This window comes from Apiotrichum porosum, assembly GCF_003942205.1.
Source record: "Apiotrichum porosum strain DSM 27194 chromosome Unknown scaffold_15, whole genome shotgun sequence".
NCBI classification, from domain to species: domain Eukaryota; kingdom Fungi; phylum Basidiomycota; class Tremellomycetes; order Trichosporonales; family Trichosporonaceae; genus Apiotrichum; species Apiotrichum porosum.
The window spans coordinates 160,765-184,536 of record NW_021167122.1 but is presented as its reverse complement, the minus strand read 5'-3'; the positions used below and the strand labels follow the sequence as shown (position 1 = coordinate 184,536).

The 23,772-nt window shown below is 58.1% G+C and overlaps 12 protein-coding genes across 12 annotated transcripts; 7 read left to right on the top strand and 5 right to left on the bottom strand.

The window, feature by feature from the left end:
• Positions 1–444: 444 nt before the first annotated feature.
• Positions 445–1,679, top strand: EHS24_003136 (uncharacterized protein; the record flags this gene model as incomplete). Its single annotated transcript, XM_028618835.1, has 4 exons — positions 445–700; positions 853–1,082; positions 1,318–1,327; positions 1,369–1,679. The coding sequence occupies 4 exons, from the start codon at positions 445–447 to the stop codon at positions 1,677–1,679; spliced, it is 807 nt and encodes a 268-aa protein (XP_028472723.1).
• Positions 1,680–1,905: 226 nt separating this feature from the next.
• On the bottom strand, positions 1,906–3,804 carry EHS24_003135 (uncharacterized protein; the record flags this gene model as incomplete). Its single annotated transcript, XM_028618834.1, has 3 exons — positions 1,906–1,990; positions 2,191–3,128; positions 3,175–3,804. The coding sequence occupies 3 exons, from the start codon at positions 3,802–3,804 to the stop codon at positions 1,906–1,908; spliced, it is 1,653 nt and encodes a 550-aa protein (XP_028472722.1).
• Positions 3,805–6,638: 2,834 nt separating this feature from the next.
• On the bottom strand, positions 6,639–7,208 carry EHS24_003134 (uncharacterized protein; the record flags this gene model as incomplete). Its single annotated transcript, XM_028618833.1, has 1 exon — positions 6,639–7,208. The coding sequence occupies one exon, from the start codon at positions 7,206–7,208 to the stop codon at positions 6,639–6,641; it is 570 nt and encodes a 189-aa protein (XP_028472721.1).
• Positions 7,209–7,271: 63 nt separating this feature from the next.
• EHS24_003133 (uncharacterized protein) lies at positions 7,272–7,547 on the bottom strand (the record flags this gene model as incomplete). Its single annotated transcript, XM_028618832.1, has 1 exon — positions 7,272–7,547. One exon carries the CDS (start codon positions 7,545–7,547, stop codon positions 7,272–7,274), a length of 276 nt encoding a protein of 91 aa, XP_028472720.1.
• A 1,491-nt stretch (positions 7,548–9,038) lies between these two features.
• Positions 9,039–11,233, top strand: EHS24_003132 (uncharacterized protein; the record flags this gene model as incomplete). Its single annotated transcript, XM_028618831.1, has 8 exons — positions 9,039–9,435; positions 9,473–10,071; positions 10,112–10,270; positions 10,310–10,439; positions 10,485–10,650; positions 10,763–10,865; positions 10,905–11,039; positions 11,090–11,233. The coding sequence occupies 8 exons, from the start codon at positions 9,039–9,041 to the stop codon at positions 11,231–11,233; spliced, it is 1,833 nt and encodes a 610-aa protein (XP_028472719.1).
• Positions 11,234–12,417: 1,184 nt separating this feature from the next.
• Positions 12,418–13,296, top strand: EHS24_003131 (uncharacterized protein; the record flags this gene model as incomplete). Its single annotated transcript, XM_028618830.1, has 1 exon — positions 12,418–13,296. The coding sequence occupies one exon, from the start codon at positions 12,418–12,420 to the stop codon at positions 13,294–13,296; it is 879 nt and encodes a 292-aa protein (XP_028472718.1).
• A 241-nt stretch (positions 13,297–13,537) lies between these two features.
• Positions 13,538–14,290, top strand: EHS24_003130 (uncharacterized protein; the record flags this gene model as incomplete). Its single annotated transcript, XM_028618829.1, has 1 exon — positions 13,538–14,290. The coding sequence occupies one exon, from the start codon at positions 13,538–13,540 to the stop codon at positions 14,288–14,290; it is 753 nt and encodes a 250-aa protein (XP_028472717.1).
• A 526-nt stretch (positions 14,291–14,816) lies between these two features.
• Positions 14,817–15,507, bottom strand: EHS24_003129 (uncharacterized protein; the record flags this gene model as incomplete). The annotated part of the gene is made up of 4 exons (XM_028618828.1): positions 14,817–14,825; positions 14,897–14,953; positions 14,993–15,265; positions 15,313–15,507. The coding sequence occupies 4 exons, from the start codon at positions 15,505–15,507 to the stop codon at positions 14,817–14,819; spliced, it is 534 nt and encodes a 177-aa protein (XP_028472716.1).
• Positions 15,508–16,583: 1,076 nt separating this feature from the next.
• On the top strand, positions 16,584–17,829 carry GRE2_2 (methylglyoxal reductase (NADPH-dependent) gre2; the record flags this gene model as incomplete). Its single annotated transcript, XM_028618827.1, has 6 exons — positions 16,584–16,642; positions 16,693–16,822; positions 16,868–17,049; positions 17,090–17,309; positions 17,348–17,489; positions 17,534–17,829. 6 exons carry the CDS (start codon positions 16,584–16,586, stop codon positions 17,827–17,829), a joined length of 1,029 nt encoding a protein of 342 aa, XP_028472715.1.
• Positions 17,830–18,457: 628 nt separating this feature from the next.
• On the top strand, positions 18,458–19,802 carry GRE2_1 (methylglyoxal reductase (NADPH-dependent) gre2; the record flags this gene model as incomplete). The annotated part of the gene is made up of 7 exons (XM_028618826.1): positions 18,458–18,649; positions 18,702–18,960; positions 19,008–19,079; positions 19,135–19,275; positions 19,337–19,420; positions 19,460–19,557; positions 19,614–19,802. The coding sequence occupies 7 exons, from the start codon at positions 18,458–18,460 to the stop codon at positions 19,800–19,802; spliced, it is 1,035 nt and encodes a 344-aa protein (XP_028472714.1).
• Positions 19,803–19,960: 158 nt separating this feature from the next.
• Positions 19,961–21,606, bottom strand: EHS24_003126 (uncharacterized protein; the record flags this gene model as incomplete). The annotated part of the gene is made up of 3 exons (XM_028618825.1): positions 19,961–19,998; positions 20,036–21,066; positions 21,104–21,606. The coding sequence occupies 3 exons, from the start codon at positions 21,604–21,606 to the stop codon at positions 19,961–19,963; spliced, it is 1,572 nt and encodes a 523-aa protein (XP_028472713.1).
• Positions 21,607–22,595: 989 nt separating this feature from the next.
• EHS24_003125 (uncharacterized protein) lies at positions 22,596–23,647 on the top strand (the record flags this gene model as incomplete). Its single annotated transcript, XM_028618824.1, has 10 exons — positions 22,596–22,638; positions 22,678–22,700; positions 22,759–22,801; positions 22,843–22,969; positions 23,009–23,022; positions 23,061–23,095; positions 23,149–23,256; positions 23,295–23,454; positions 23,490–23,573; positions 23,616–23,647. 10 exons carry the CDS (start codon positions 22,596–22,598, stop codon positions 23,645–23,647), a joined length of 669 nt encoding a protein of 222 aa, XP_028472712.1.
• Between the last annotated feature and the right edge of the window lie 125 nt (positions 23,648–23,772).

Sequence of the window (23,772 nt, the reverse complement as noted above, 5' to 3'; positions counted from 1 at the left end):
ATCCGGAGGACGGTCGCTCATCGCTTATCGCTCAGTCATGCTCGCTTGGTCTCTGCCTCGTCGCCGTTTTGGGGCGTTGCCATCCCGAGGTGCTCTTGTACATCGTTCCCTCGCCCCTCGTCAGTAACCGCCCATGTCATCGGTGTGTAGGTGCCCTCCTCCCCGAACCCCGAACCCCTCGTCCCAGCTTCGCGCCCGTCGGGCGACCTACATATGTTGGCTGAGTGGCCATGATCTGGAGGGAGTTCACACGTTTCGTTTCCAACTGTTCTCCATCCACAGCCACTACATTGCAACGCGTTTTGTCCCCCTCTGCGTGCTTATCTTGTGAGTGACAACGTTGCTCCGTACCGAAGTGCACGTCTCTGCGAGCCCGTGGTCGTTTCTGACAGCGCCACAGCTCGACAGTTTTCTCTTTCCTCTCCCCAGCGCCCACCCACGAGCATGACGCCATCTCCTCGCCACAGTAGCGACTCGTCCGCGACTGGGCATAGTCCACCAGTTGTCGTGCCACTCGAAAACAGGCCTCTTTCACTCGAGCACGCCAACATCTCCCGCGACACTCACGAGGGCGAAGATGTCCTCGCGACCTTTCGTCAGGCGTGGTTGGCGGATATCGACCAACAGCAGGCTGCCAATGCGGAACTTGCCACCGACTCTGGGGAGCCTCTCGTTGCACCTGGGCAGTTGACAGCTGTTTGTACGTTCAGAGTACTGACTCCGCATAGCTCCAAACGCCCGCTTGACCCAACCCCTACCGGTCGCACGCGCGCGCAGAGAGCCGAGGACGAGGCCCGCAAACGCCAGCGCCTCACCCATGACCATGGTGAACAACAGGATCCCCTACGGCAGATCGTTTTGCCGACCACTCCGAGCGCGTCTTCAAGGACTCGTCCAAGGCTGGGCTCACCAATCCGATCGCGTCAGAGGAGGCCACGGGTGGCGAGGGCAAGCTCCACTCCACCACCGGTGGAACGCATGCGCGCTTGATGCAAGTCGAGACAGCGCCAAACATTGGCAACTGCAACAAGCCCGTGCCCAAGGACCTTCCTGCCACCTCACTTGACCCCAGTCAACAGCCGGTTTGTGTTGGCGAACATGCAGACACCAGTCGCCGCGACATCGCGCAACGTGACAAGGACATGGACTGTTCCTCCAATAATCCTCACTGCCGGCCCACGACTACGGGGTATACAGATGTGGGAGGGGCGGATGTGGGAGGGGCGGATGTGGAAGGGGCAGATGTGGGAGGAGCCGTGAGTTGAGCTCGACAGGTGGGCGAGTGGACAAGGTTAGCAGAAAAGCTGACAAAAACAGGACTCTGCCCGTGGCTATGCCTCACTCGGCCACACACACACGACATGGCAGAGCCCGTCAACATTCAAAGAGCCACGCATGACAATGCCGAATTGGACGTGACGCACGGTATCCCGGGCTCGTACTACATCAACAGCCACGTACAGCCCGTTTCGCCGCCCCGTGGCGAGTCGACAAATGGCGTGGACAGCAGGGCCCAGGCATTGGAAACGTCGCTGGCCGCCATCTCTCCACCCAGGTCGTCGCGCAAGACGGAAGCGCAGCTCAAGATGCTGGAGGAGGCCAGCGAACCATTGGCTCCCAAGCAACGAAGATTCCAAGACGCACCGTTCAACAAATTGCCCACAGTGGCCAGACGCTGAAGCGCCTCACCGCCAGCGTCGCCTCGGTCCTCGTCACAGCGTTAAATGCATGGGTGACCAGATGTATTATGATAGAGAGAGAGAGAGAGAGAGAAAGAGAGCGAAGAGACGAAGTTTCTACCTGGGGAACCAGACGCTTGTTGAAAGAATACACTACTGAAACATAACCGTGTGCTGCCCTTTGTTGAAAGGTGAAGCGTGACCCAAGAATACAGCTGGCACGAGCTTACTCGGCCTTCTTGGGGTCCGAAGACTGGTGGTGGTGGGTCTCGGCGGCACCGTCGTGCTGCATGGACTCCGTGATGTCGTCCCTGATGTCTGTCAGCGTTTGTTCAACGTTAGGAAAGGGGTCTGGGAGTAGAAGAGGGCGTAGAAGTAAACACGAAAGATCGGCATTGCGGTTGACCACCGATCGGCTTTTTTTGTGGAAGGCCGATCGCTTGTTGATGCCGATCATTTCTCCACCTCTCTTAACCTCCTCTACTCAATTCCAGACCCGTCTGGGACTCACCGGGGAGGACCTTGGTAATTAGCTCTGCCCCAAAACAGGTACCACCCAATGGACATGAGGGTAAAAGCGACGAAGACGACAGGTGCGTAGTTGACGGTGGCGGCCGTGACGGGCAGGTAGGCGGGCATGCAGAAGAGGGGGAGCGCAAGGAACGACCAGCCGATGGCGACGGCGTTGCAGACCCAGCCGAGCTTGCCGAGGTAGAACTTGCCAGTCTTGACGGCCTTGCGGCCCTCGAGCATCGAAACGAAGATGGGGGCAGCGTACGAGATGGTAAGCGAAATAACACCGACACCCGAGAAGGCGTTGAAAGCGGCGGTCGAGCCAAAGTAGATGACACCAAGGATGATCTGGATAGCCATCGAGAGCATCATGGCGTTAAGAGGGAGGTCGAGCTTGGGGTGGACAACCTTCCACCACTTGGAGCCGGGGATGGCACCGTCACGCGAGAACGCCCAAGTGCAGCGCGAGGCGGCAGTGGTACAGGCGGTACCACAGAGAATGGCAAGGACCATGAGGGGGATGAGGAGACCGATGGCACCGCCCGACGAGCCGACAGCCGACTTGATGATGGTCGGCACAGGCTGGCCAGAGGAGAGGGCAACGAGCATCTGGAGGTCGGGAAGGACGAACATGAGGGGGACGAGGAAGAGGAGACCGCCAACAGTGTTGATGACAATGGTGATAACCATGGCCTTGGGCACCTGAGTAGCGGGCGACTGGACCTCTTCGCACATGGAGACAATCATTCCGGTCGACGAGGTGGCGTACGCAGCGTGGAGGAGACCGACGCAGAACGACCAGCCAGCAGGCCAGCCCGAAGTGGGCTCAAAGTAGCCAAACGCGTAGGCACCGGAGCGACGGCCTCCCTTGGCCATGATGAGAACGGTCAGGAGAATGGCGATCAGGCCGGCAAAGGTCCAGAAGATGGCAAAGGCCTGCGATGGTTAGTGACTGTTCCGTTCCATGGCCTTTGTAACTCACGTCGAGCCAGTGAAGCCAACGGTTGGCAAAGATCGAAATCAAGTTGCAGAGAACGGTGATGGCGACGAAGAGGAGGAAGATCTGGTAGGTCTGGGCATCCCAAATGCCGACTCCGGGCTCCGACTCGAACACGTTGATGCACGCGACAAAGAAGAGGGTGGTACCAAACTGGACAGCGAGGGTGATGGTGATGTTGCCGACAACATAAGCCCAGCCACAGATGTAGGCGGCCATGCGACGGAAACGGGCAGGCGCCAGCATAAAAGTCTGGTAGTAGACACCACCGGCGGTAGGGAAGACGGACGTAATCTCGCCGAGCGACGAGGCGACACAGAGGATGATGAGCGAGACGAGAACCCATCCCCAAATGACGACGGCGGGACCACCGCCCTGGAGAGGGTAGTAGAGGGTCGTAGCGAGACCGTACGGGATCGAGGCGAGGACAAACGACATGAAAGCGACGTGCAGAGTCGAGCGTGTGCGGACGAGCTCGGGCTTGTAGCCCATCTGCGCGAGGAGGTCGTCGGCAGAGTCGCCGACATGCTCTCCGTGAGAGTGGGCGATGCTCTGCCTCCTCGACAGCGCGTTGTCCGGGTGGTCGGCGTGTTCGCTGGTCAATGTGTCACTCATGGCGGCGGGGGTGGAGTGTGAAAGAAAGAGAAAAAAACGGGGACGAGGGGGTGAATCTATAAACCGCTGCTCGAATGGGTGTGTGGGTGGCTCCGGTGGCCGGCGGGATGGTATCTTGGCCCGTTTTCTGGCTGCGCCGGCTGCCCGCAAGGGGAGAGAAGGGGGACCCTTGTGCACGGCGCACGGCGCAGCGCCTCTTTCAGGCGAGCAAAGTGTCTCTGGCCGCCCACGCCTGCGTCTCAGGCAGCTCTCACTCAGGAGCGACCCCAACACACGCGCGGGGGGTATCAATTTCGGGCGACGATGGCCGCCATGCACATGCGGATGCCGGGTGCTGCTGTGGGCTCCGCCTGCCAAAGTTGTGGTTTGCGATTGGGCAACAAGGGTGGGTGGGTACCAGAATGGGATTGTTTCATGCCAGCAGCACAACACAGGCACCCTCTGGGCAATCTATCCCGTCAACGTACGTCACCGCCCACAAATCTTGTCATATCTATGCTGGCCATCGTAGACATGACCGTACGCAACAGCGTTCGAGATAGTAGTCCTTCTCCACATGCATGGCGAGGATATCAACCCTGTTTCCCTCCCACCCCTTTTGTTGCCCCGCTCAACCCATCGACACCTCATGGACAGTGCTCTGCTGTTTTTAATACGTCACATCGAGGTATTGTTTCCGTCCTCGTGCCGGCCCCTGAGGTGTGCAATATTCCCAAATGGCCAATACGCTCGCTGCCTGCTGCTAGGCTCTCGAGGCTCGCTTGCAATTGCACGACGACCGTCGCCCTGCAGACAACGCAGACTGTGTCGGAAGGCGACCGCCCCAACCCAACACACCTCCCCCCCCTCCCGCGCCCGCGCGCCCACGGCCCAGGCAAAGGCTTGGCCACTGTGCGTCACAACAGGCCGGGAGGCGCTGTCCATGCTCCACGTGCCCCGCGTGTGAGATAGGAGATCCCATGATCCAACGCCCAGACATGCGATCTGAGCATTGGGATGCTCGTTTGGCAGAGTCATGAGACCATGGATGCGGGCAGAGACTTAAACGAGGGCTGCGGGAAATTATATTCATATGACGACATGCGCGCGCGCGATTTGATTGGGATTATCATAAGACATATCAGCACTGCGGATCAGCTGTCCACGTCCACCACCACCGTCCACGCATCCCTGCGTAGACTCAGAAAACAAGCCAACTAGCCAAACCATGACTGGTCGCGTGCGTGTTCAAAATTTTCGTCCATGTGCGGGAGGGGGGGTCAGGGAGCTGCTCTGATGAGATGGAAGGATGGTTCGATGGAATCGGTTTGGGCTGGCAGGTGCTTACGCCTCCCACAACGCCTTGGCAAAAGGTACCCGGGCGCCCATATCTTGTGCACATAGCCCGGACTTGTCGGGCAATCTTCGGACGGCGAACCCTCGATGGCTCGTGGAACGTCACGTCAAAGCGTTCAGCGTTGCTGCTGTATTCCCTCGTTTAAAGTGAACAGTGACGCGACCCCCGCGCACTGATAACACGGCGCTTCGTTCCGAGAACGAGACCGGTCGGCGAGATAAAAGGATGGCTTACAGAAGCCAGTCGCGTGAGTATAGGAGCAAGTTCGGCATGTCTGCACTACCGCTCACCTTGTGCCGCATGAGCCAGGGGTCAACAGTCTAATTCGAGGCAGGGCACCCAATGCCAAGTGGATCTTGTGGCACTCGGCGGCGCCGTTTGCCCGCTTTGAGCAGCGTTGAGCGTCCAGCTGGTCCCTCGTGTTGAGCGCGGCGGTCGGCGCCGCGGATTTGCCGCCCAGCCCTTTCATCTGGAAGACTCGGGCCGGCTTTGCGACTTCGGCAGCAGGTTTTCAGAACGTCGATGAGCACGCCACGGTTCGGGATAGGCGCAAGAACAGTTACAGTGGAAAGATCTGCAAAAGCCCCATCCATGTCAGTTTCTGCGCTACTGCGTTTTTTTGGTATCACCGTGTTTGTTGGTCGTGTGAGCGGCGATTGCCTGGCTGGGTGGCTTGGGTGTGGCATGTCCTGTAATGCCCCGGGGAGGCTCCGTGGGGCCGAAACCCGGCGGTCAGTGGTATCGGCTGCGGAGTGCGAGTTGACGACAGGGCGCGGGGGCGAGGAGCGTGGGTGCGAGGAAATCAGCGCCCAGTACACCACGCCCAAGCAGAACAATGACGTGTGCGACAAGCGACATGCACGCGAGAGGGTTGGCAGGTGCTTAGAAGGGAAGACGCCAGGAGCACTAACGAGAGCGCACGATGCTGGTGTGGCTCTGAGTAGACAGATGACGGAATGGTTACCTACATGCCTGCCACGCGCAGCTGGTAAAGTCTCCGTTGCAGTTTGCCGTCAAGTAACAGGGGCGCAAAGCGTCCGTCCGTATCGGTTAGGCCTCGGCTTTGGATGGGGTCTTTTGGAGAATCCTTGTGGCCAGATCCGTGTTCAATGCAGGACACATCAAGGCCTGTAAGGTGGAAACAGAACGGTCTGCTCTAAATCTCGGCAGATTTGTGGCTATTAAGGCAAACAACCATACTGGGCATCGCACTGAGACCACTGTGGCATGACTTGCTAGGCTCCATACTGTATAGTAGTGTCTCGCACCCTTACCATGCTTTCCATGCAACCTCATGACCTCCGCAACTAATGTTAGTCGACCACCATTTTTAGGCAAACACCGTCGCCGTCCGTATGACAGTAAGGTCAAAGGGTTCTGGCTGCTTATCCGCCCGCACTTCCGAAGTACAGAACATGACATTCTTGTGCGGACAGGTGGTGCGGGCTACCATTATGCAGCACCATAAACACATAGTATATGCCATCATGCGTGACGCCTACCGGATAGGTGCCTTCACCTTGTCCACCCCTTGCGGTTTCCACCACAGATGGTCAAGGAGCCTGACGGGCAGTAGAGGGACGATGAACCGGAACGCCGCTGACATTTCGCCGAGCCACAATTTTGGCGGCGGCGATGCCTTGACTGCATCGGCAATCTGGCTGGCGACAGCGGCCGCGGTCGGAGCACTGGTGAGCAGGTCGGCCATGGTGGCTTCAACCTGCTTGAAAATCTCGTCAAAGTTGTCGTAATAGCCAGACGTGGGCGACCTCATAATGTCGCCTAGCTTTTCGCCGGCGCTCATAGCCGTCCTTACTACCCCCAGCTCGAGGGTCATAACGCGGACGTTGAGACTGTACATTTCAAGTCGGAGGGCACCTGATAAACCTTGTATGGCAGCTTTGGATGCACCGTAGGTCGCCATGAAGGGTGGGGGAAGGGACGCGGTACTGCCGATATTGACAATAACCGTCGGGCGCTCGGGAGTTGCAGTCTTAACGAGGAGCGGGGCAAAGCCTTGCACCATCGCCATTGGCCCGAAGACGTTCACCTCAAACGTTCGGCGCATACAGTCGATATCGACATCCAGTAGGGGGCACACGGTCGCCAGACCGGCCTTCTAGTCAGTGTTCTATCCCGACGAGGGACTTGCATTGTTGACGAGGAGGTCCAGACGACCTGCGTCGGTCGTCACAGCACTGATGGCTTCCTGGATCGAGGTGGGTGAGACAACGTCGAGGGTCAACAGGTCACACCCTTCGGCCTGAAGATTGCCCATCGTCTTAATATTGCGCGCAGTCGCATAAACGCGATACCCACGGCGCTTGAACTCGATCGCGAGTGCGGCGCCGAGGCTGGCGGGCTCGGAGCATCCAGTAATGAGGGCGACCTTGTTGCTGGTGGGCATTGAGGGATGTGTGAGTGAGAGTCAGTCGTGTGAGAGCACAAAATACGGCAACTTGGCTTTAAACTCTGGTATACGGCACCTGCTGGCAGTGCAGACCACACTATCCTCTCGCCAGCATCCGTCCCACAGTACGTACAGTACCACAGTGTGCGCCACCCCCACCAAGTGTCCCGAACCTTACCCAGTTACCCGACATTGCGTGACATCATACCCGCAGTAGAGTCCGCTGTAGGTAACGTGCGGACATGTAAAGTTAGGCTAGAGTATAGCCTGCGCTTCCTGATGAGTGCACTGCACACTGCGGACTGGGGAGGCGAAAGGAATCGTGAATGGGCGGACGAGGGCACGTCGTGTCAGCGAGTCGACGAGTTGGGGAGCGTTGAAGCGCGGCCAGCGGCCAGCGGCAAACCAGGTCACGTGCTGCAAGGCAAACATCCGCTCAATTTCTTTTACGTAATCACATTTTGGGACCTCAGAGTGAGGCGCGGACCTTTGGAACCCCGCTTGAAAGCAACGTTTTACAAAACCACGCAGCGTGCTAGTCTTCAGCTATACGCTATCACTGTCGGGGCTGCTGAGATGCGGTCTGTAAAAGGCACGGATAGAGGCTCACGTTGCCAATCGTTTGTTGCCGGGTCGTGCCGCTAAGAGTAGCCGACGCCTAGTCACCATCGCGTCCGTGTTTTCGTGACCGCTAGCCGCAAACGGAGAGTGGGCAGAGACTTGCAGCCGTGCCTCATGGCCTCACGTCCACATCCACAAAGCAACCACAGTTCATGACCCCAGTTACCCCACGAGTAAGCATGGAGGACCAGGTGGGGGTCGGAGGTGCCAAGTGCCGCCGGGTCAAGGTCAGAGCAACAGCTACCCAGTAGTAAGCGCTTCAGGGAGCTGTAATCTTGCCGCAACTATCAGAGTGCACATACCGCTCAGCAGGTGGCTGTTGCCGCAACATGTGTTCAGATATCCAGAGCAAGATCTCGGGTTTGACTAAACATCGGGGAGAATGAGGGTATTTGGGGAAGGCAACGAGCCTCAATGTGCGCCCTGTCCGCCCATTCACCCCGCCCACAACCTCCAAATGGCCATTCCAGAGTGCAACTAGGCTAGAGTGTGAGCGGACTCGGGACTGCGGCTGTCCTCGCCAAGGCCTTGGCGTGCTTGGGGACCGATGGTCACGATGTGGAGTGGGGGCAGGTGGGGTGTCCAGGAACGATTTGCTTTGAGGCAGCGTGGCGAAGGAAGTCGTAAATCGCTCATACCAAGACGGACCTGATGTGGCAAGCTATGCATCTTGGCTTTGCGCGTCGACATGGAGTTGATTGGGGAAATGTCAGATAGCGGGGACCTCTTGTGACCATTGCGAATTGCTGAGAGACCAGCTGCAGCTTCCTTTGTCACCCGGTTGCGTTTATTCCGTGCTGGAAATTGTACATGTATCTTGCCAAGAGAGAGCCCCGCCTTTCCCCACAAGCCTCTGACAAACAAACCATGGCTACCCCACCCACCCATCAAGACAAGATCGTCGTTGACGAGGACAGCCAGATCGAAAAGTATGGCTCCAACACACCGCCTGCCATCGAGCTCCAAGATGAGCTCAACCCTCTTGTTGGCCGCAGCCACGGCCAGCTGATGGCCGAGGTGGACGCCTTCGTCGAGGAGTTTGGTCTTCAGGCGGACCAGGAAACGTTCCGCAAGGGCGCTCTTGTTGCGCGGCGCCAGCATGACTTTGCCAACATTCCCGAGCTCACTTCCGAGGACAAGGATTCTCTTGAGCACGAGAAGAAGCACAAGTGGCACCTGCCCAAGGCTCTCTACCTGACGGTCATTGTGTGTGCTTTGGGTGCTGCCACTCAGGGGTGGGACCAGACGGGTTCCAACGGTGCCAGTGAGTGAAACTCGTGTGACCTGTCAGCTCACGCAAGACCTTTCGTTCCCCCAGGAGTTTGGTATCGCCACACCCGTCGGCGAACCGGGTGGTAACCGCGACGAGTGGATTGTCGGCTTTGTCAACTCGTCCCCTTACATCTCGGCCTGTCTTCTTGGCTGCTGGATCAGTGACCCTCTGAACAACTGGTTTGGCCGTCGAGGAGAGATCTTTATTACTGCCATTATGCTTATCGCCACGCCAATTGCTTCCGGTTTCACGCACAGCTGGCAGGCGCTTGCTGCTGTGCGTCTTGTCATGGGTGTCGGTGTTGGCGCCAAGGCAGCGACCGTCGCAATGTACTGCGCCGAAATCTCCCCTGCGGCTATCCGCGGCGCTCTCACCATGGGCTGGCAACTTTGGACCGCCTTTGGCATCTTCCTTGGATTCTGCGCCAACGCTGCGGTTAAGGACACCGGAAAGATTGCTTGGCGTCTTCAACTGGGCTCTGCGTTCATCCCGGCCGTCCCCCTTGCCATTGGTGTCCTGTTCTGTCCTGAGAGTCCCAGGTGGTACATGAAGAAGGGACGCATCACAGATGCATGGACTTCCATGAAGAAGATCCGAAACACTGAACTCCAGGCGGCTCGTGACCTTGTGAGTATTGCTCTCCGATACACGAAACCTGACTGTCCAGTACTACGCCTACGTCCAGTTTGCCGAGGAGCAAAAGGTCATTCAAGGTCGCACCTACATCACTCGCCTGACCGAATGCTTCACCATCCCTCGCTGCCGTCGCGCCACCCTTGCCGCTTCCGTCGTCATGCTCGCTCAACAGATGTGTGGCATAAACATTGTAAAGATCAGTCTCAAGGAGCGTTGCTGACGACAACAGATGGCATTCTACTCGTCCACAATCTTCAGCGAGGGAGGCTCAACTGACACGGAAGCGTTATACGCGTCAATCGGCTTTGGCGCTCTCAACTTTGTTTTTGCCCTTCCCGCCGTGTTCACGATTGACACTTGTGGGTCCCATGAGAAATACCACAGTTGCTGACCACCCTTTGAAGTCGGACGTCGTTCACTTTTACTTGCAACCTTCCCTAACATGTGTTGGACGCTTCTTGCCGGCGGTCTCTGTTTCCTAATCGAGGACCAACAGATCCGCACGGGTTTGGTCGCCTTATTTGTGTACCTCTTTACAATTGCTTACAGCGTTGGAGAGGGACCAGTCCCGTAAGTACCAAATGATCCGCCAGCAATAGACGGGTGAAGTTTGCGCATACATTTGGAGGTGGCGGGAAAATATCGTCAAAAACATCCGTCGCGGTGGCTAACACCTCTTCAGCTTCATGTACTCTGCCGAGGTCTTCCCTCTGGTGCAGCGCGAGCAGGGTATGTCCTGGAGTGTCGCTTGGAACAACGCCTGGGGCGCCGTTCTTGCTTTGACCGTGAGTACAAGACCCTACCGCCCAGCACTAACCACACAGTTCCCTCGTCTCCTCCGCGCCTTGACCCCTACAGGCGCCTTTGGCTTCTACGCCGGCATGAACGCCGTGGCCTTTGTGTGGATCTACCTCTGGGTTCCCGAGACCAAGCAGCTCACCCTTGAGGAGCTCGACCAGGTGTGTCACATGGGCGACGGCGTGGCACTTTTGCTGACAATGCACGACAGGTTTTCTCTGTCCCTACAGCCCAGTTTACGGGCTACCAGGTCAAGAAGGTCCTCCCCTGGTGGTTCAAGAGGTATATCCTCCGTCAGAAGAATGCCCACCTCGACCCCATGCCTGTTCCTTCTCGCCAGCAGGTTCATGCCTAAGTCTGATGTATGATTTGAAATTAAATAACAATAAATTCTCCCGAAACCCGATGAAGTGTGTGTCCTGCACCTCTTATGGATTGGCTGCAGACCTGGTTTGAAGAACCCGACGCAATGACCAGCATTGTTGAATGATTTGATCATCAGCCATCAGCAGCAGGCAGTGCAACATTGCGGAGGGGTTCTGATTCCGCAGAGAAAAGTGTGACATCGGATTCCATCACCGAGGCCACAAAAAAGTGTATAAAATACCTGCCGGATGCCCCGTTCAGTTATCCCAACGACTCGCCCTCTCGTCCTTTTAAAACATTTTCATCACCCTCAACGCAGCCAGCATTGAAACATCCGCCACTCGTCTTTAACCATGCCTTGTGCCGGAAACGAAGCCGGGGAGAACAAGGGAGGTAGGGGTAAAACGTCTGGAAATGGCGCTCACAGACAGCCGTCCAGTGCGTTATTGGCCGGTACGAGATTTGCATGGGGGGGCGTAGATGCTACTGTGCCTACTGTGGCCAGTACTTGGGCATTATCTACTGAGAATGCATCAATAGCTGCTCGACACCAATGGTGCGGTGGTCGTGGCTAAGGAATGATGTCCCTCGCATGAAGGTGTGAAGATATGTACCACTCGCCCTTGTTTCCAGACGAGGTGTTTTCATTATGGTATCAATATATGTTTGTCTTCGGAGGCCCAGAGGGGTGCAACCTATTGTGGATCCAGTGTGCCCAGTGCCATCAATGCGTGACGCGCGCATGCATACAGACTGTTCGAGTCGGTTCGGAACATCAGGAGGCGCCTCGTTGTGTGAGATGACATCACGGAAGCAAGGATGCCGACCGCCCGTCCCCCACAGTCCCACTTGTCCATCAAACATGACGTCTGCTGACTGTGTCGACTCCAGTGTTTCTCTGCATCTGCACTGCCCATTGCATCGCGAGGTACACTCGGAAAACATGCATGGGATACCCGGGCACCAAGCATCTACTGACACGTTTGGACTGATTAGTCACGACGACGGAGTTTCCATCTGCCTTACCGAGCCGAACGTCATTGTGTCAACGTGGCTGATCAACTGACGCACTGCCGACCGTGTGCGAGCATGTATATTAGAAGCACGACAGTCTGCTCATACCCAACGCATCTTCAAGTCGTCTCCCACTCTCCTTCACCAGCAGCATTCAAGATGGTTACTTCGTTCCACAACCAGACCCTTTCGTCGGGTGTCACTGTGCACTACGCCGAGGCGGGCTCGGCAACCGCGCCGGTTGTCATCCTCCTTCACGGGTTCCCATCCACCAACCTGCAGTACCGCAACCTCATCCCGCTTCTTGCTGGCCAGTACCACGTCGTCGCACCTGACCTCCCGGGCTTCGGCCACACCACGGTTCCCGCAGGAGTGACCCTCAGCTTTGACCTCATGGCAGAGACGGTCAGCGGCCTGGTCGACGCCCTTGGGATCAAGAAGTTTGCCGTCTATGTGTTCGACTACGGAGCACCCACTGCCTTTCGCCTTGCGCTCAAGCGTCCCGAGCTCATCGCCGCCATCATCACCCAGAACGGCAATGCGTACGATGAGGGACTCGGTCCAGACTTTTGGGGCGGCCTGCAGAGGTGGTGGGCTGGGGGTGACGAGCACGCCGAGATTCGCTCGGTCCTCTTCGAGGCGATCGGCGACATTGAGTGGACCAAGGCGCAGTACTATGACGGCGTGCCCGAGACCAACCGGAAGCTTGTCGACCCGCAGATGTACACGCTCGACTATCTCCAGCACCTGGGCCCCGAGGACAAGCGCAACCTCCAGTTCACGATCTTCTGGGACTACCAGAACAACGTCAAGCTCTACCCCAAGTTCCAGGAGTACTTCCGTACCCACTCCCCGCCGCTTCTTGCCGTATGGGGCAAGGGCGACCCGTGCTTCATCTACCCTGGTGCCGAGGCGTTCAAGCGCGACCTTCCCAACGCGCGAGTCGAACTCCTCGACGGGGGCCACTTCCTCCTCGAGACCCATGTCAACGAGGTCGCTGTTTCTGTCAAGGCTTTCCTGGGCGGCCTGAAGTGGTAGCTTGAAGGGGAGCGTAAATTTATGTGTTATATAAGTGCTCTTAAGTCTGTTAAGCAAAAAGAAGATGCAACATGTGTGGGAATCGGATGTTCAATCGGATGTTCACGCTCCCGAGAGAGGTGTGCCTGACAGCAACAATCGCAGCCGGGGTATCACATAATGCGGAATGGCTCGTCCACCTCGTACAGCCATAAATACCCACTCGAGCGCAACACAAACGGGTATCCCGACCACTCCCAACATGTCACTCACACAAGCTCCCAGCAAGGCGCTGGACGCCCTCGTGCAGTCTGCTCGTCAGCATCCATACGCCGTCAGCCTGGCCCTCGGTCTTCCCTTGGTCCTTTCACCACTGGTGTCAAGCCTCCTGGCGTCTTATCGGGGATACATGGCCCTTGGTCCGGGCGGCTTCCCTCACAATGTCTTTGGGTGGGCGTTCCAAGGCCTCCTCCAGCCACTTGCACGCGACACGCTGTCGCCAGCACCTTTCTCCAACCCTGCAGCCGACGCCGAGTTTGCTCCCCACGGGCGCGAGTCCTTTTTGGCGGCTCCGCTCCCTACGCGTGCGGGCGAGCGTCCGACGGTGCCCGGCTATGTCGTTCCCCAGCGCCAGACGACAGAACCGGCGCCGCAATATGTCGACGAGATGAACGCGTACCTCAGCTCGCTCACCAAGGCCTCTCCTCAGCTCCTCGAGTTCCGCCCGTCGGTCCTTGAACACCCATCGTTCCCCGCCGTGGCTCTGGTCCACCCGCCCAAGTTTGTCAAGCACAGCGAGATTGCGCATGTCCACTCTGAAGGCAGTTCGCACGTCCTGCTCAGCCTGGAAGATGCCAGATCCGTCCTGAGGACTGGCTGGGGACAGCGACACCCGATCAGCGGCGTGTTGATGCCACTCACGTACGTCATGATCTACGCGCCACGCGACGAGCATGAGCTCGAGGTATGGAAGAACATTGTCCGTGCGTCGGTGGCTTTTACCACTGCAGAGTAGCACGTACAGTACGTACTGTGGAGGGGATGCATACGGAGTGGTCTGTTAATGGTTCTAAGGCCGGAGTGCCCGCAGGCCGGAGTGGCCGTGTGCGTCGTTAAGCTGGATCTGACTGCGTCGCCTCTGTGTCTCACTCGACAGCCGTTGTTTGTGACACAAGTTTCAGTTATGTGCGCTTCCATTCCAGAACGGGCGATCACAGTCGCCACCGCGCCCGGTTGCTCCGGCAGGCCGCTCCCTCGGTCCGACGAATAAGGCCCGAAGAGAAGGAAGACAGGCCGCGCCTCGTCACCGCTTCTGTTCATTTCGGGTGGCGGCTTTTGCGTCTCTCGGCAGGTCCGACATTTGGGTAGAAGCAGTCACAGGCCAATGTAGAAACAAACGTGGTTACATGTAAGGTATTGTACAAGACGAGGGCATGCGGTTGATGTGGATGATGTTTACGTGCTGTTGCTAATATGTTCAAGTGCTGAGGAGACAAAGTGGAGAAGCAGGCTAGTGAGAGCGAGAGTAGTGGTTCCCGCAGCTACACGGGCTGGTAGCTTGTGGAGAGCGCTCAAGCTGTTGATCAGCGTCCATTCCACTCTTTGCCGAACGGTCACTCACCCCCGAGTCAGACTTTGCACCCGAGAGGTTGTGCCACATGGAGATTGGAATCGCATACTGCAACAAGGTCAGCTCAGTAGCTCGCCATGGACTCACTGCTCCCATGTCAAGGATCCGCAGGATCTCGCGAAGGACGTCGGGGAGGCAAAACCCCCGGTCGTCGAGAAGCATGCGGTATTCGCCGTCGTTGATCTCAAACAGTGGGTCCACTTCGGCCAAAACGAGGTAAATCCTTGACCTCAACTTGCCCGTGTCCTCGAACAAGACCTCTACGGCATCGGTAATACCCTCAGACTTGAGCTTTCCCTCAAACCGCATGCGAGGATTGTCGTAGATGGCAGGGGGACAGGAAGGTGCAGCATTCTTTGGCTGTTGCTGAGCTCGATCAGCCGCTGACGCCACCCGGTTTTGCTTACCTCCACGGTGATCAGACGCCGCACCTCCTTGACCAGCTCGGGAAACTCGAGGTCGCGCCGTTCGCGAAGGTACTGGAGCCTCTGGTTGTTCTCGAGGTAGGGAAAGTGCTCCTCAATGTAGTCCCAGAGCATGGCGCGGCGCTCGGCAGTGTGCCGCGACCTCGACCGTGACCCAAACTGGGTGCGCAGACACATTGCGTTGAACTGAGCCAGTTGGGACAGCTGCGAGGTGGACGATGACGCCGACGACAAAGGCGACGTTGAGCGCATGTTGACAAAGGTGGTGTGGAATGGATGAGGTGGGGTTAGGTGTGGGTGGTGCGAAGTAGACATTGTTGATGGGTGTTTGTGTGTTGGGGAGAACAAGAGTGCGAAGTGACAAAAAGGGGGGAGTGTGGGTTGTGTTCAGTGATTGTGCCAGTGTATAACAGCAAGCTCCGGGTGTTCCCATCAGACATGGGATCCTGGGATCCGGAGTGCCGATGCGAGAGGTGGAAGGTACATGGGACCATGGGGTTTGTCAAGTGGATGGACCGATGCGGAGGCTCCGAGAAGAAGCCTTCTCGGCTTTTGGTGGCGCCGAAGAACGGGCTCCGCCAGAAGAAACACAAACACTGAAGACACGCACGGGGTAAGACCGAAGCTGGCTCTCTGAGACGCACGGGGGTGACAGCCTGGGCAACGTGGTTCTAAATGAGAAGTCTAGGCATATGCGGGCGCAGCAAAAGGCCGCGCACAGCAAGTGACGAGGAACAAAAGAGTGGACGCATGGGGAATGTTCATTGTTGTCAACAAATGACGTCAATGACAAGCTGTGGGCATATGGATATGTCGTCGGTGATCGCCGCCAAGAAAAGCAAAATCTCTCCTTGTCAAAACGTGCATGCACACCACTGGATTCTGCCAAAGCCATCCCCACAGCGGTACAGCGGTACATGCTGACAATGCATAGAGGATATAGAGGGCTACAAGGCCGACGGTCACTTGTTTATAATCACGGCATCGTTGTTAATCCGCCTCGGCAGAGTCCACCGGTCCACCGGGGATACACGGCCGGTGCGCCTTTGCCGGCCATGGCCATCCAAGCGAGATTAGATGTCACGACATGACATGGCATGGCATGGCACAGTTGACGGGCAGACAATTTAAAGGACAGACTCCACTCTCTCACTCTTCCCACACGCTGCCCATCCACCTCACTCACACGCACAACATCCACTCATCCACCAGCCCCTTCCCACCCATCACGCAGCCACGCCTACACACCAAACATGCCCGCAGTCAACTCTGGCCTTGTCCTTGTCACGGGCGCTTCGGGCTTTGTCGGCACGTAAGTTGCTGGTTGCTCGCACCCCACGTTCCCACATGCTGACGCTCCAGCTATGCCGTCAAGGCTCTCCTTGACGCCGGCTTTTCGGTCCGCGGCACAGTCCGCTCGGCTCAGAAGGGCGAGCACCTCAAAGAGCTCAGTCCCAAGGCCTCTTACGTCATCGTCGAGGACATGAGCAAAGTGAGTGTCAACTGAAGGCATGTAGCCGCGACTGACTTTCAAAAGACCGGCGCCTACGATGAGGCTGTTGTCGGTGTCGATGCCGTCGTGCACGTAGCCTCTCCCCTCGACACGACCAACGAGGGCGACCCCAACAACGTCATTGGTCCTGCCGTTGCGGGAGTGACAGGCATCCTCCACTCCCTCGAGAAGAACAATCCCAAGGCCAAGCGTATCGTGGACATTAGGTAGGTTACCCAGCCAGCAGTATGGACCTAACATCCCCAGCTCCGTCGCTGCCGTTGGGCGCGCAGGCGTTGCCGGTCCAGGGAAGAGGACGGAGGCCGACTGGAACAACGAGATTGTGGATCTCTGTGACAAGCTCGGCGCAGCTGCTCCTGGAGGCGCCAAGTATTCAGCGTCCAAGACTGTAGCAGAGAAGGCGTTTTGGTCTTTCTTGGAGGAGAAGAAGCCTGCGTTTGACGGCGTCGTGCTCAACCCCGGTCTCGTGAGTCCCTTGCCCCTTGGATGCACTCTGACCAAGAGATCTTTGGTCCTCCTACCCAGTTCACCGCCGCTGGCGGTGCTATTGTCGGCTCCAACGCGTCTGCTCTCCCGTTCATGCGCCCTGGCGTGCCAACTGCGACTCTTGAGCAGCCCACTGTCGACATTGTCGATGTCCGCGATGGTGAGAATGAAAATGACCCATGACACTGTTTGCTGACATGTCAGTCGCTGCTGCAATCGTCGCTGGTGTGACCACTCCCGCTGCGGGGGGTGAGCGCTTCATTATCGCAGCGGCGCCGCTCTTCTACAACGACTTTGCCGTCGCTGCCGCCCAAGTCCTGCCGGAGGCAGGCGTCAATGCCAACGCTGACCCGGCTTACCGCGCCGGCCTAGTCGCAAAGGCAATGGTCTTCGACGGCTCCAAGGCCACACGCGTTCTGGGGCTCAACTACCGCGACAAGGACGCCACGCTTCTGGAGACAGTCCAGGCCCTATCCGCCAAGCAAAAGGCATCAGTGTAGAATAGATATGAAAGAAATGCCATCTTGTGAACTACTGTGCTTCATGAGGGTCACAATTCCCACCAACACCGACAGGCTGTCACAGTGAATTAGGACTCCAGAGGCCACGGGAATGCAGAGGACGGCTGACGCAAACACACATACACACAAACAACAGCGTGGCGCTCACTTCCCTCCTCGTCCTTGTCACAACCGAGGCCTGCTGCTGAAGAATGGGGCCCAAAGCAAAATTCTACCCCATGGGCCCCACCACTCCAAGAGCGACCAAGAGCCGTGACTGGTCACCATGCTCCGTGCCGTGTGCTGATGGTGGCGCCGTGTCCTGGAGTGAAGAGGGAATAATGTGGCGGTTCTAGTGGTGACCTGCGGTGATGGTTGCCCGGTGTTCCTTGCTGTCCACCACTGATCCGCTGACTCTCTAGGTCACTTGTTCTGGAGCGTGGTATTGTCCTCACTCTGTGACCTGCACGTCTTGGCTACTTGGGGTGAATCCCACGCCGCGGCCAGAGCCTGCCTGTCGCAAGATATAAGCAGACCACTGACCCGTTCAGCTCACTCACCCCCAGCGTCTTCTCTCATCTCATAACTACCTCCTCACGCAACTCCCAAAACACACTCACACATCACAATGCCCGCTCTCCAGTCCGGCCTTGTTCTCGTCACTGGCGGTGCTGGCTACCTCGGTACCCACGCCGTGCGCCAGCTCCTCGACGAGGGCTACAAGGTCCGCGCAACTGTGCGCTCGCGCGCGCGCGCCGACCGCATGAAGGACGCCTTTGGCGGCAAGGTCGAGACCATGATCGTTGAGGACTTCATCAAGGTGAGTACTGCCTTAACCTTAACCCCTTCTCCACCACCCTGGTTCCCTTTAGTTGACGCCCCAGACCGGTGCCTACGACAAGGCCGTCGTTGGCGTCGATGCCGTGGTCAACTTTGCCGCCCCGGCCGAGCTCGACCAGAAGGGCGACCCCAAGCTCATCATCGACCCGGCCGTGCACAGCATCGAGCGCCTCATGTCCGCCATCCACGCCCATGCCCCGCAGTGCAAGCGCGTCATCCACATCAGCTCCACTGGCGCCATTGCGCAGGAGCCGTCGAACATGATGGGCCCCAAGACGTGGACTGAGAATGGTGAGTGCAAGCTTCAGTGGCAGTGGTGTTGACCCGCGTTCGCGCAGACTGGAACAACATCGCGGTGGAGAACTGTAAATCCAAGGGCGCTTCGGCTTCCGGTTACGACAAGTACAGCGGTCAGTAGCTCTTCTGTGTCGTCCTGATCCAGACCACTCGCTGACCGCTCTGCAGCCAGCAAGGTCCTCGCTGAGCGCAAGTTCTGGGAGCACTTTGAGCAAACGCGCAAGTACGACGCCGTCGCTCTCCTCCCCTCCATGGTCCTTGGTGCACCCATGCAGGCCGCTGGCGAACTGAAGCACCACCCTGTTCTTAGTAAGTAGCCTCAGTGTCAGGTTTGCATGGACCGACCCGGCACCTCAGCTGACGACCGCAGACATGTGCAAGCCCTTCACCCACCCTGGTGTCACCGAGGCCCAGATTGAGAAGCAGTGGTACAACGTCGTCGACGTCCGTGACGGTGAGTTGTTCATATCTTTGCAGTCTCTCTGACTGTCAGTCGCCATGTCCTGTATCCACGCCCTCCGCACCCCGGAAGCATCGGGCCAGCGCTTCATCCTCGCCTCGTGTGCCATGTGGGGCAACGACCTTGCCCTTGTGAGTAAAAGCCCGCCTTTCCCAGGAGGTAGCAGTACTAACACACCTTCGTCCAGTCGGCGATGCACATCTACCCGGACCGCAAGCTCACCCCCGGCAAGTCGGACGCCAAGTTCCGCTCCGGCCTCGAGGCCAAGGCCATCACGTTCAACAGCCACAAGGCCCAGAGCGTCTTCAAGTTTTCGTTCCATGGCAAGGACCAGACCCTCGACGACACGTTCGAGTGGCTCGCTGAGGAGTTCTAAGCCGCGCCTACACTTTGACGTGTTGAGGTGAAGGAGAAAAGGAAGGAACCTGAAGAGTGTTAGTGTCAAAAGGACAGCAGCTTTAAAAGTGACGAATGAATTTGAATAAGCTGTCCATGTCAAAGCAGTACCCATACACTGCTCTGGTTTCTACGCTTCTAGTTCACAAGCAGGGGACTGTCAATTGATGAGATGCCTGAGTTGTCAGTTGCGTGAATCCGGCAACAGCTTACCGATTGCCACACCACCTTCGTCACTCTCACGTCCCTTGGTGCGGAGGAGGGTTCCTGCACTGCGGTTGACGATGCTCTTGGCGTCCTTGCCGCCAAAGAGGGAAACACCATACACGCCCAGCTCGCTCACGACGTCGGCGAGGCGGGGCTTGCCCTCTCCTCCGCGCACGAGCCAGTTGTGCACACCCTGTGGGGGCTCGATGAGCTCCATGAGAATGTAGCCCTCGCGCTTGGGAGGGTCGCCGGGGTTGCTGGGCTCGGCGGCCAGCTTGGCGAGATATGGTGGAATGTCGGTGCGGTAAATGTTGTTTCCACCGCCCTCGCGCTGGGGCTTGAGCACAAAGCGCTCGGGGTGGGTCTCGGCCAGGCGCTGGGCCTCGAGACCCTCCTCGCTGTCGTCCATGGGCCACAGGCCTGTCCAGGTCGCGCGCACGGCGTCAACGTCCTCCTGGGTGAGCGAGCCGGCACCAGCGCCGAGGCCAACGTCGGGGCGGCTCGATCCCAGAAGGAAGTCCTCAAGGACACCAGGAAGGGCGAGCTCCTGCTGCACCTTCTTGGCACCGGCGAGCTGGAGCGCCATGGTCGGGCATTTGATGGCGAGGGAGCGCTCAAGGAGGACGCGCGTGTCCCACTCCTTGGACGAGGTGTAGTCGGTTGGGGTGTAGGCGGCGCGGTAGTAGACAACGGCAATCTCGGAGGGGGGAGCGTTGGGAGTGAGCGGGTTAGGGATGAGGAGGTGCTTGGACGAAGGGTCGACCTGGGCAAGGCGCCCCAGCTCGGCAAACGTGTAACGAACACTCCTGACGCCGTGCTTGGACAGCAGCTCGTACTGGAGTCCACGCTGGTCAAACACGTTGCGCTCGCCCTCTTGCACAACGACCAGGACGACGGCGTCCTTGTTGCCGTACACCTTCCAGCCCTGGGCCAGGCCGGCAGCCAACTCTTCGAGCGAGTGGTTGTCCGGGTAGGCAGTAGCGTCCGCGAGCTCTGGTGCCGCACCATAGAACGCGCCTGTGGTCTGTGCAAGGAAGCTGCTGGGTCAGCAAGGAAAAAGCAAGTTCTACCCACCGGTGCATCTCTCCTGCCTTCTGGCTCAAAGCGCCAAACGACGCGGCGATAGTGTTGAACTCGACCTGCTTGATCTCAAACGAGCTCTCGGACGCATGGAGGAGGTAGTCGGAGCGGAAGATGCCCAGCTGAACAGGCTGGGGGAGCTCGGCGCGAACACCCTTCCAGCGAGTCCAGAGCTCTCCCTGGAACGTGTCCACCTTGGCCACTGAACCGATCACGCGGTCGATAAACTCCTGGTCGAGTGCGACGCGGGCGTACAGCGCGTTGTAAGCCGTCTGGAGCGACCGGGCGCGTTCGTACTCGCTCCGAGGGAAGGGGGTGGGGAAGAGCGAGAGCGGGGCAGCAATGGCATGCGTGGGGGCTGGAGGAGGGCCTGAGGGAGGGTGGACAGGGAGCAAGGTGAAGCCGTGGGCGAGAGCGTACGCCGATGCCTCGAGGAGGAGCTCGGCCTGCTGCTCGGGCGTGAGCGCCGGTGGCCACGCCGGGAGCGTCGCGGGCATGCTGAGCTAAAAAGTGTGGGAGAAGGGAGGAGGTGGAGAAGAGGGAGAAGCGCTGTTGAGCCTTAGAGAGGGGAATAAGGAAGAGAGAAGATGTTTCTGCGACGGGATGTGGGTAGAAGCAAACGAGAGCACGGAATGCTTGCTCATCACGACATCGTCTCTATCGCTCGTGCCTGGCTGGACCCCCGGTTCATTGGAAAGGGCTGCGCCAAAACCGGACGACGCCGACAGAAAGTTGCGCTCTTTATCAGCAATGGTGTCCGCCAGAACGTCCAGAACGTTGACTGCAGCTGCATAGTAGGTCGTTGATGGGCACCCGTGGAGGGGCAAAGTAGATGTTGTCCTGGCTTTGAGTCTCCGGTGCCCGCCTGTTCTTGGACTCGCAAGAGAACTGGGATGATCGAAACTCGTGGCCCGCGGTTTGCCGACGAACGCCGCAAGGTGAGCCACAGCCCAACTGGCCACAGATCACAGAGCATCAAGGACGACGCATGCACGCATGCTGTACTAGACAGCAGACAGCAGGCACACTCGACGCTAGTCCTGGTGGCGAGAGAGGAGGACAGATGAGAGACAGAGGTGGCTCCCGGGAGTGGTGGACAATGTACCCCACCGTTGGTCACTGATCAGTGATCGTCGACACACGTCGCCACAGTGATTACACAGACGAGGTGGCTATGGGCTTGACGAGCTTCAGAAGTGGCACACGCCTTATACACACGAGCTATCCTTGTGCGAGTACGCCAGGGTGATGTCTTCAGTTATCAGTGGTAAGGTTGTAGATGTGACGAGTTTGCTGACAACCACCTGCAGTGATCTGTGACGATCCAGACGACGATCTTCTCCACCCTTCCCAAGTCCAGTCACCCGCCTTCCCCCCGGCGATCTGTTGCCTTCCCTCTCAACCACCACACTAGCATTACAACTCACGCAGGCCATCTTTCAACTTTACTCTTCTCCACCCTCCTCACACCCACCACAAGACCACAATGTCCAAACGCGGTCTCTCTCGCGAGGAGAAACGCACAAAGAGTAGGTGGTTAAGTCGTTCTTCGAAGCTCACCCACTCAGTGATGGAGCTCTTCCACGAGAAGGTGCGCCCAACCCAGCTTCTCTAGCTTCCCTTCTCCTCCCCTCCCAGCTAACCGCCAGAGCGAGTTCTTTACTCTCAAGGAACTCGAGAAGAATGCGCCTAGTGAGTTGCGTAAGGTTGGGACTCCCAACTAACCCTCACAGAACAGAAGGGTATCGGTGAGCTGGCCATGTTCAAGGCCCAACGTGAGCTCAACCACCCAGTGCAGCAATCGGTCAAGGAGATCCTGGACGAGCTCCAGGCCGATGGTCTGGTCACGATGGAGAAGATGTGAGCTGGTGCTCTGATTGTGGTAGCTGACAGCATCAGTGGCACGAGCAACTGTTAGCTATCCTAGCTCTTCTGCAACAGCTAACGGCAGATTATTGGTCCTTCCCAAGCACCGCTGGCGCCAAGGTACTGTCTACCGCTCACATCCCCCAGTCAACTGCGCTAACAGTCACATTCAGAAGCAAGCCGATCTCGACCGCCTGACCAAGGAAGCCGACACCCTCCTCGACAAGATCACCGAGGCGCGCACCACTCTGGCCAGCTCGCAGCAGGGACGCGAGGACACTGTGGGTGGACCTCATCGGACCCTGCCTGACCCACGCAGCCCGAACGCCGCCAGCTCCTGGCCACCCTTGCCGACGCCGAGACCACGCGTGCAACCCTCAAGACCGAGCTGGCCGCCTACGGTGCTGCTGACCCCGTCAAGTATCAGCGTAAGCGCCAGGCGGCGGCCGTGGCCAAGAAGGCGGCACAGCGTTGGCATGGTGGGTTCGAACTGCGGCAAGCTCTAACCCAGCAGACAATGTCGACGCGGTCATGTCGTTCATCAAGTCGCAGCATGCCCTCGACGACGAGGCCGGGTTCCGCCACACCATGGGAATGGGTAGGTAGAGCGCAGTGGAGACTACGTCAGCTTACTCGACAGGCGACGACTGGGACGACATTGACTTTTCGTAAACGCCGCGCGCGCGGAACCCGTTTCCTTCTTTGATTGAGATGCATCGTTCTCTGCGTCACAGTCATACAAATGGTACACGAGGGGGGCAGGTTGACCGCGCACCAGCCTCAGCTGCACTACCTTC